The following is a 10,783-nucleotide window of genomic DNA, read 5'->3' on the forward strand; positions in this document are numbered from 1 at the left end:
GAGAAGAATGGGAAGGGTGGTCACATAAGGCCTCCTTTGAGAAGATGTCATGAGGGGCATCCACTGGCCATAAGCAATGTCTATTATTGGAAGGTAATGTGTTGTTCTATTTCCTGTTAAACATTATTAAACTGTCCACCGATGATTATATCAATATAGAGACATCTTTATTACTGAATAAGTTGCAAAATTAAGCTTGACCCAGGTAATTTCAAAAGTTCATCACTACTTGAATAACTGTAATTTATTATAATATCCATCTCGTTTCACCTATTGTCCTTTAAATTCATAAGAAACTTTATTTTTCTTAAGAGTTAACATTAATAGCAGTAAGATTAATACATTAACCAAGAATATGAATTTGACACTCTTCATTTATCTCAGTTAAGTTTTGAAATATGAAATAACTAAAAAATCAAGTGTTTCAAAAACTCATCTCTGTACTCAGCCATAAAAAAGAATGAGATCCTGCCATTTGCAACAACATGGACCTAGAAGGTTTTATGCTAAGTGGAATAAGTCACCCAGAGAAAAACAAGTAACATATGATTTCACTTATATGTGTAATCTAAAGAAGAAAACAAACAAAAAGCAGAACCAGATCCATAAATACAAAGAACAAACTGATGGTTGCCAAAGTAAAGGCTGGGGGATGGGCAAAATAGGTGAAGGGAAGTGGGAGGTACAAGCTTCCAGCATGTAATGAATAAATCACAGAGATGAAAGGCACAACATAGGGAATTCGGTCAATGGTACTGTGATAACTCTGGATGGTGACAGATGGTGGCTACGCTTGTGGTAAGCATAGCATAACCGATAGAGTTGTCAAATTACTATGCTATACACCTGAAACTAATTTTCACATTGTGTGTCAACTCGAAGTCGAAAGAGAAAGAAAGAAAAAAGAAGGAAAAGCCAAAGGTGCAAAAACAAAAACCCTCAACTCTGAAAATATCATTACTATTTACCGCACAGCTATTAGAAATCATACAGATTAAAAAGGACTAAGAACCTAATCCTGAATGTGTATTCGTGGTCTCTTTTGTGAAGTAAGCCATCACCGTTGCTATTAATTTTTAAGAGTCTTTCTCAACTAGAGCTCTACAAGAGAATTAAACTAACGCCCTAAGCCACTCACTGACTGAATTAACTTTTCTCCCATGCACCTGGAATGAAACTAGCTCTGTACCATCATCCTTGGAAGAGGAAGAGGACAGTCAAATCATTTTCTGTAGTTCTGAATTTTCTCGTGAAACAGAGTATGACAAAGGCTGAAGGACATCTGATAAGTCAGACGTTACCTAAATAATAATTAAAAGGTAAAGATAAAACTTTTCCAAAACAAGGTAATTCAGTACTGGACCATAAGGTACAATATAAAAACTTTCCAATTAATGCTAATATTCAGAAATGTATATTCATAAATGCTGCTATAATTTGCTATATTTTAAAAAACGATGTTACATTCTATTCAATGTTTTAAGTAAAGGAAACATTTGCTGATTCACAGAAATATTGATTTTATTCCCCAAAATACAACCTGTGGTACTCAATGATCTGGAGAATCAAGAATTGTCTTTACCATATAAACATACCAGTATACCCAAGTTCTCTCCTAATGTCATTAACTTACTAATAACAGAGAAAAGGGCCATAACCAAGTGCTCTGAATTCGCTGTTAACAAGTTGGAAACAAGATCCCACATTTAGCCTGTGTCTTGAGACAAATATGGAGAAGCCAGAAGTAACAAACTGCCAGCTTTACTGAGTCATGTTTCTGACTAAAACCGCGTTATGAAATGGAAAGAATGACAAGTATTGTGTTTATCACCGCAGATGTTGAATCCCTGAATTCACAGACCTCAAATTTTAAAAAGCAAAAAACTGTTTTTGCAAGAATGATGTGGAGCTAAAACGATTCCGGAAAGAACTTGCCAAAGCTGAAAACTCTGGCTATTTACCTAAAACAAATCCTAACTGTGCAAACAGGCACACCCTCTAATGCATCAGAGCGGGCCGGCGAGGTGGGGGTGAATTCAGAAAATAACAAGGTTAACATTTCACGGATAAGACAAGCCTCAGCCCAAAGAGTCCACACTGCTCCAGACGCCCTCGGTTAACGGAACCGCTCTGCCCCGAAGGGAGCCGAGCACCGAGCTCGGGTTCTCGCTGCCACAAAAAATCAACCCCAGCCTCCGCACAGGACCACCCAAGCGGGGTCCCCGGGACGCCCCCAGACGCCGCGTGGGGGAGCGATCTCAGCCCGATGCCTCCCTCGGCCGCCCTCCACGCTCCTCTGCGAGCGGGGTGGGGGAGAAGCCGTCCAAGGGGCCGACTCGTGAGGCCGGCGCGGACGCCGCAGGCGACGGGAGATCGGGGCGGCGAACCCAGCCTCGGCTGGATCCGGGAGCTCAAGAGTCGCCTCCCACACGGCTGCCAGTCCCCGCCGCCCCCGAGGCTGCAAGCAACCTCCGGTGCCGGCTAGGGCGGAGGCGGACTGGCTCCCACCCGACACCCGAAGCTCTTGCTGACCTGGAGAGGTGCTTCAGGATCTGTTTCTTGATGAGCCCAGCCATGGTGCCGGGGCAGGAGGCGCCGCTCTCTTTCTGCGGTTCTCACTGCCTCCTCTCTTCGTGGCTGCCTCTTCGTTACCCGGGCTAACCCGGCCGGAGGAGAGTCGCCTGAGCGCTCACGCCCGGGAGAGACCGGACGCCCCGGCCGAGGCCACAGCCGCCGCCGCTGCTGCGGAAGACCGGGAGCATCGCGCTCAAGCCTCCGTGGCTGCCGCCGGCGCCATCTTGGCTGCAGCATCACCTAAGCGACCTGGGGGAGGGCGGGGCGGCGCGGACTCCGCGCGGGGCGGAGCTAGGCGGGCTCTGGCAGGCGCAGGAGGGGTGCTGCCCCGCCACCCTTGCCCGGGGCTGGGCGTGCGTCCTCCGCTCCCTTGACGCCACTGGGTGTTTCGACTCCCAGTCCCGGAACCTTCTTGCGCTTTACAGCCCTCCCTCTCCACTCTCTGGTCCTGTTCCGGTCTCCATCACCAAGTGTTCCTTCCACATCCTACTCGTCTTTCATTTTTCATAATTTACTCCACAAACTGCCCTGCATGCATTGCTCTCTACCTGCTCTACTCAGCTTTCTTCATATTCTTGCCTCAGTTTCTTCCCCTTTGCTAAGATATACTGCTCCCTCCTTCCCCCCACCCCTCAATGCTATAATTTAATGTTTCCTCTGGTGATTCCAATCCTAAGGGAAGTAAAAGTTGACAACTTATCTTAAAAGATTCCAGGACCTCGGAATTAGAAGTCCTAAATTCAAGTCCTAGCTATATTTTATTCTAGCCGCATTAGGGTGGAGAAAATAATTTCCTTACTTTTCGCTTTGGTTTAATCATCTATAAAATAGGTTAATAATGTATTCCTTACTCATCTCTTTAGGTTGTTGTACCTAAGGAAATCAGAATGTAAAATTTCACTTGAAAATTTCTATAAAAAGAAAGGAAATTCCTGAAATAGGGAGAACTATTACAGCTCTGAACTCCATCCTTCCTCCCCCTCAGCCTTAAACCAACATTTTCTGAGGTGGAAATGATCACCCAGTGATGTCTAAAGGAGGGAAAGAAATTAGACTACCTCTCAGGAATGTATCAGGAAGAATGTGGTTATGTATGGAGGAGTGGGGACAGTTCTCACCTAGTCTAACAACCTGGCCTTTTTTAAAGAGGAAAGGAGATAGTGGGTTGACTATCATGCGCTATAACCTAAGCACTATTCAAGTATCTAGGATTACCTAAACAACCCCCCCCAAAAAAACTATTGGGGGGGGACACAAAAAAACCTGTTCTGTCATGAAAGAGTTAACAGCCTAGCAAGGTCTTAGTGCTAAGACCTTGAGCTATGTCATTAGTCTATGGGCCAAGTGGTATCTCAGCCGTTTTGTAGCTATGTAAACTTGTGGAAATCATTTAATGTGTCAGCCTCAGTTATCTCATCTATTGGAAATAATATTAAAACTTTCTAACTCAGAACTTTATGAGGTCTAAATGAGATTATGCATATAAAGTTTTCAGCAAAGTGCTCCGCACATGACAAGCTCTTAATAATGTCATTGTTATCATTAGCGTTGTTGAAAACAGAAGCAAAGTGTGTGAGAACACAAAGGAAGAAATGATTCCTTCAACCTTGAGTCATTGACGGATTTACAGTGGAGATGTTATTTCAAAAATGAGACTAAATCAGCCCAATGTGTTACCAGAACAGACCTTGAAGTCCAAGATTTATATATAAAACCTAGCCTTGCAGATTTTTAGCTATGTGATTGTAGAAGTATGGAAACTCTCAGGCCCCATGATAGTTGCTGTGAAGATTAAACCAAGCTAATGAAGGTTGAGTACTTAAGATGAGTGCCCGACACAATAGAATGGAAGCTATTATTGTTAATTCACTACCTAGAAGAGGATGTTTCAAGCAGGTGGGAGTGTCAAAATTCATGGCTTACAAATGGCAAGTGGCTTACTGTTGTGGCTAGAACAAAACCTGGATTCCTTTTCAAAGTAATACGAGGGGCACCTGGGTGGCTCAGTTGGCTAAGTGTCCAACTTTTGATCTCAGCTCAGTTCTTGATCTCAGGGTCATGAGTTCAGGCCCCATGATGGTCTCTGCACTGGGTATGAATCCTACTTATAAATAAGTAAATAAATAAACAAAAAACCTGAAAGTAATAAGTGTCAAAGAATCTCACAGCTTAATAACTGTAGTTATAGTATTTTTTAAGAAGTTCAACTGAGCAAATCTGAGAATTTAATTGGCTTTATTAAGCAATTCATGAATGGAGGATCATCCCACATAGCAAGTAGAAGGAAGATCCCAGGAGAGGAGTTATACAAAATGGGAAGTATTTATAGGAAGGAAGGTGAGTCAGAAAGCTATTAGCAAGAAAAGAGAGAAAAAAAGGGAGAAATAAAAGATTGTTTCAGTCAAGGTCACCTTTCCTTAGAGGGGAAGGCAGAGAGTCCTATTAGGTGGATTACTTTATCTTGGGGGAGGGGAGTGGCAGGTGGAAGGACCTCCTGAGTAACAGATTACCTCATTGGTGCAGACCAGAAAATTCCAGGCTAATTGGCTTAAAATTCCACACCTAGAGAGGTTGAAACTGCAATTAGGTCTTGGTTTGCTGTGGGCAACTGACTCTACCTTGAGCCTGTGGTTTTCTTTTCAATAATATCTTTTTACTGAGAAACTGCATCTTCAATTTTTCTCTCCCTGGATTGAGAGAACATATAATGTCACAAAACCACTACAAATTCAGTGTTTTATATTAGTTTACATTTCTCTTAATTGCTTTTTAATTATTAAAGTATAATTTCTAGAAAGTTAAAAACATGACCGTCAGACAACTATATAATCAAGGTGCACCAAAGATTTATTAACTCATATTAACTCAAAAGCCAACAAAATAGGATATAGAGCTAGTTCACTCACTAACATGACTTAAATAAATCTGCTGCACCTGTTTATTATGTACTTATAGCAAAGTCATATTTTTAACTCTTTTATTTATTTCATTTTATTTTTTTAATGTTTATTTATTTTTGAGAAAGAGAGAGACAGAGCACGAGCCGGGGAGGGGCAGAGAGAGAGGGAGACACAGAATCCGAAGCAAACTCCAGGCTAAGAGCTGTCAGCACAGAGCCCCATACGGGACTCAAAATCATGAACCGTGAGATCATGACCTGAGCCAAAGTCGGACGCTTAACTGACTGAGCCACCCAGATGCCCCTTAAGTCTTTTAAGATTATGTAAGCAGAAAGAGTTAGGAGCGTCTCGAAAAAGACAGACATAACTTCCTTCACATAAGTCATTTTAGCCTCCCAGCCATCTTCTGAAAGAATATAACAGACACCATAAAGCCAGGAGATAGCCTAATCATATTCACAAGTGAAGCCTGACCTGACTCACACACTTGAGTTATCTACAAGATCTAAGCTCCTTTGAGCACCCAGATACCAAGCCAACTAGAGCCAGAGAATTGATGATGCTAACCCTTGCTGCCTTTCCAACTTTGACCTGGTCACCTTAAAATAACTTTTGCTCCAGTTCTATGCTGTATTCCCCATTGCACAAGCCCCTTCATGAATACCTATGCACTCTTAAGTTATAACTCCCCCAGTTTTGTTGTTCAGGAGACACTGCTTTGGGAAAGATCCTTGGTGGTCTCCTTCACTTCTTGCAAGTAAAACCTTTCCTTTTCTTATTTTTTGTATTGGTTGTGTCTTTTGGCTCACTGCCCACCAAGAGGTGGACACAGTTTCAGGTAACAATTATACATTGCCAAAATATACATGTACATGAAAAGTGTTAAAAAGGAAACCATAGAGGGGCACCTGGGTGGCTCAGTTGGTTGAGCATCCATCTGGCTTTTGATTTCAGCTCAGTCACGATCTCACCATCGTGAGACTGAGCTCCACTTTGGGCTCTGTGATGGAGCCTACTTGGGATTCTCTCTCTCTCTCTCTCTCTCTCTCTCTCTCTGCCCCTCCCCTGCATGTCTTCTCTCTCTCTCTCTCTCAAAATAAACAAATAAACATTTAAAAAAAGAAAAGAAAAAAGACATATGCCCAAAATGAAATCATTTGTGCTAGGCCATGTCATAAAACCAATGCTTAATAACTAACCTAATTAAAGTTTAAAACTCCCTCGGGAAATATAGTCTTAACTGATCAGTCAGGAATTTTCTGATTAGCACCAAAGAGGTAATCTGTCACATGGACCCTCCATCCCCCACCCCCCACAAAGGAAGATGACGTAATCCACTTAATAAGACCCCATGCCCTTCACCTTCAGGGAACATGACCTTGCCTGAAACAATCCTTTCTTGTCCTTTGACAATATCTTCTTGCCCCACCCTCCTTCCTTTTTTTTTTTTTATTAACTTGTTTTATTTTTTATTTTTTTTAAATTTACATCCAAATTAGTTAGCATACAGTGCAACAATGATTTCAGGAGTAGACTCCTTAGTGCCCCTTACCCATTTAGCCCATCCCCCCTCCAACAAACCCTCCAGTAACCCTCAGTTTGTTCTCCATATTTATGAGTCTCTTCTGTTTTGTCCCCTTCCCTGTTTTTATATTATTTTTATTTGCCTTCCTTTATGTTCATCTGTTTTGTCTCTTAAAGTCCTCATGAGTGAAGTCATGATTTTTGTCTTTCTCTGACTAATTTCACTTAGCATAATACCCTCCAGTTCCATCCACGTAGTTGCAAATGGCAAGATTTCGTTCTTTTTGACTGCCGGGTAATACTCCATTGTGCGTGTGTGTGTGTGTGTGTGTGTGTGTGTGTGTATATATATATACATATATATATATATATATATCACATCTTCTTTATCCATTCATCCATTGATGGACATATTTAGGCTCTTTCCATACTTTGACTATTGTTGATAGTGCTGCTATAAACATGGGGGTGCATGTGTCCCTTCGAAACAGCACCGCTGTATCCTGTGGATAAATGCCTAGTAGTGCAATTGTTGGGTCCTATAGGGTAGTTCTATTTTTAGCTTCTTGAGGAACCTCCATACTGTTTTCCAGAGTGGCTGGACCAGCTTGCATTCCCAGCCCCACCCTCCTTCCTATAAAAACCTTCCATTTTGTACAACACCTCTCCTTGGAGTTCCCCTCTAGTTGCTAGATTGGATACTGCCTAGTTCATGAATCTTTCAGTAAAGCCAATTATTGTTTCTTCAGTAAAGCCAGTTACTTCAAATTTTCTCAGTTACATTATATTTAACAGAAGTAGTACATGCTTGAGATTATTCGTGCTAAAATCTTGTAGGGGAGGGTGCATGGGGTGAAGATAAATAGAATCAGAGTTTTTACTGAACAGTTTTATTCTGAAGTTGGCTCCTACTAGTTCATGAGAACCAAATGCATGCATTTCTTCCCAACTCTGTGTTCAGTGTTTGGTGACTTCAGGATAGCTTGAAATTGCCCTTTGTGACTATATTTATAACTGTGGTAAGCACTACAAATCAGAACTTTTTTTTTTACTGGAGATCTGGTTGTTAAACATTTACCAGCACACACTGTAAGATGGGGTGAAGGGAATGAGATTGCAAATGTATGGACATTATTTCATAGACAATGTCAAGCCATGGAAGAGAAGACTTCTGTGGTGAGTAATACATTTGAGGAGAATGGTCAGATTTCTGATTTAGAAAAATATTTGGTGAAAATTATGACAGCAGTACAGAAGACAGATCAGAAGGAAAAGAAAATGGAGGCAGAAAGGGCATTGGGAAGGCAGTGGCATTATTTCAGTTGAAAGATAAGGCAGTATCAATAGAGAGGAAAGGTCAAGGTCAGATTGCAGAGAGTAGGTCAAAAGTTAGAGTTGAAGGTAATTGAGGTATCTAACTTGGGGCATCAAGTGGGTCTTGGGACACACCACTAATATAGATAGGTAAGTATTTAGGTGGAACAAACAGTTTTGGAGATAAGATTAAGTTTTGGATTTGTTGCCTTTGAAGTTATTTTAGGATATCTGGGTAGAAACATTCAGGTTACAGTTGGAGGTGGAAATTTTGCTTTAGGATTTATCAGTATTTAATGATATCTGAAACCAAGAACAAAAATGATCTTGATCAAGGAGTATGTAAATGTTGAGGAAAGCAAAAAGAGAACCTTAAATGAGAAAGGTCTGATAACCAGAAGGAAAGAGCATATTTTATTTTATTTTTTTCAGAAGGAAAGGGCATATTTTAAAAGATGAGAGATGAATATAAATGATGGCAGCTCATAAACAACCAACAAAACTAAAAGGCAGCCAATGGAATGGGAGAAGATATTTGCAAATGACATATCTGATAAAGGGTTAGTATCCAAAATTTATAAATAACTTATCAAATTCAACACCCAAAAAACCCCAAATAATCCGGGGAAGAAATGGGCAAAACACATGAAGAGACACTTTTCCAAGGAAGACATCCAGAAGGCTAACAGACACATGAAAAGATGCTCAACATCACTCATAATCAAAGAAATACAAATCAAAACCACAATGAGATACCACCTCACATCTGTCAGAATGGCTGAATTAACAACTCAGGAAACAACAGATGTTGGCGAGGATGGGGAGAAAGGGGACACTTTAGCACTGTTGGTGGAAATGCAAACTGGTGCAACCGCTCTAGAGAACAATATGGAGGGTCCTCAAAAAATTAAAAGTAGAACTACCCTACAATCCAGAAATTGCACTACTAGGTATTTATCCAAGGGATACAAAAATGCTGACTCAAAGGGGCACATGCATCCCAATGTTTATAGCAGCATTATCAATAGCCAAATTATGGAAAGAGCCCAAATTTCCATTGACTGATGAATGGATAAAGAAGATGTGATGCATATATACAGTGGAATATTACTCTGCAATTAAAAAGAATTAAATCTTGCCATTTGCAACAACGTGGATGGAACTAGAATGTGTTATGCTAAGCAAAATAAGTCAGAGAAAGACGAATACCATATGATTTCACTCATATGTGGAATTTAAGAAACAGAACAAATGAACACAACACGTCTGGGGGAGAGATGCAAACCAAGAAATAGACTCTTAACCACAGAGAACAAACTAAGAGTTGCTGGAGAGGAGGTGGAGATGGGGGGGGGGTTGCTAAATGAGTTATGGGTACTAAGGAGGGCACTTGTTGGGATGAACACTGGGTGTTATATATACGTGATGAATCACTAAATTCTACTCCTGAAACAATTTTTTAAAAATTAAAAAAAAAAAGAAATGATGGGCAGCTCTATGATGTAAGATTTATAAAATATTGTTTACATGTTTATAGTAAGGGATTTTATCAATTTAATAATAAAATAGAGCAAATAGAATGACTAAAATTGGACATAATTAAATTTGGGCATTCAATGACTTTGATACAAAGGATATAGACACCAATGGAATAAAGTGCCTGACCTCAAGAAGTTTTCCATCTACGCATGTTATGAGAATGATTATACGGGGTGAGTGGCTGGCTCAGTTATGGAACATGTGACTCTTGATGTCAGGATTGTGAGTTCGAGCCTCAGGTTAGGTGTAAAGATTACTTAAAAATAAAATCTTAAGAAAAAAAGACGATTATATGATGAAATGATGATGAGCATTACTACTACCAGGTACTTGAATTTTATCTTTTACTATTCATAAAACAATTCTTCAAGGGAGTGTTATTTAGCTTACTCTATTTTATAGATGAGGAAACTAAGGCATAGAGTAACTAGCCTGTCCACAGTATCTACTAAGAGCCAGGATTTGGCCCAGGAGTTTGAATGCAGAGATTGCACTATTAATCACTATCTCTTTGATTTCAGTAATACTTCATAAATTTAAAAATTAAGTTAGTATATATATACATAACACACACATGTATATGTATATACATGTCTATAAACCTCTAAGAAAGTTTACCCACAGATATTAAGCTTTTTGTAAGTGTTAACCATTATCATCTTCATTGCCCAAGGTTACACATTTTGTGGTGGAATCCGGATTAAAATTTCATCCTCTTAACCATTATTATACGTAGGAGTTAGCCCCAGGCATTAGGGGAACACAGAGGAGGAGCACCCAATTTTAAGACGGAGAACGGAGTAGTTGTTAGATGTTAAGAAACCTTTTTAGATAAGAATGAGAGTAGTGTTATGAAGAACAGGTACGCAGGGAAAGAGTCTGATTGAATAGAAAAGCAAGACGGTCGAGGGAACAAATATTTGTAATTTAAG

At 40.3% G+C, this 10,783-nt stretch overlaps 1 protein-coding gene across 2 annotated transcripts in view; it reads right to left on the reverse strand.

The window, feature by feature from the left end:
• The window catches only part of UHRF1BP1L (UHRF1 binding protein 1 like), a 116,602-nt gene extending 113,771 nt beyond the window's left edge, over nucleotides 1-2,831 (reverse strand). For both annotated transcript variants that reach the window (XM_011284169.4, XM_011284170.3), the window contains exon 1: nucleotides 2,533-2,831. In XM_011284169.4, the coding sequence (XP_011282471.2) occupies nucleotides 2,533-2,576 (44 nt within the window). In that variant the 5' untranslated portion in view covers nucleotides 2,577-2,831. The remainder of the gene's footprint in view (nucleotides 1-2,532) is intronic.
• Nucleotides 2,832-10,783: the final 7,952 nt, after the last annotated feature.

The sequence above is a fragment of the Felis catus genome, chromosome B4 (assembly GCF_018350175.1).
Source record: "Felis catus isolate Fca126 chromosome B4, F.catus_Fca126_mat1.0, whole genome shotgun sequence".
Classification (NCBI taxonomy): Eukaryota; Metazoa; Chordata; class Mammalia; order Carnivora; family Felidae; genus Felis; species Felis catus.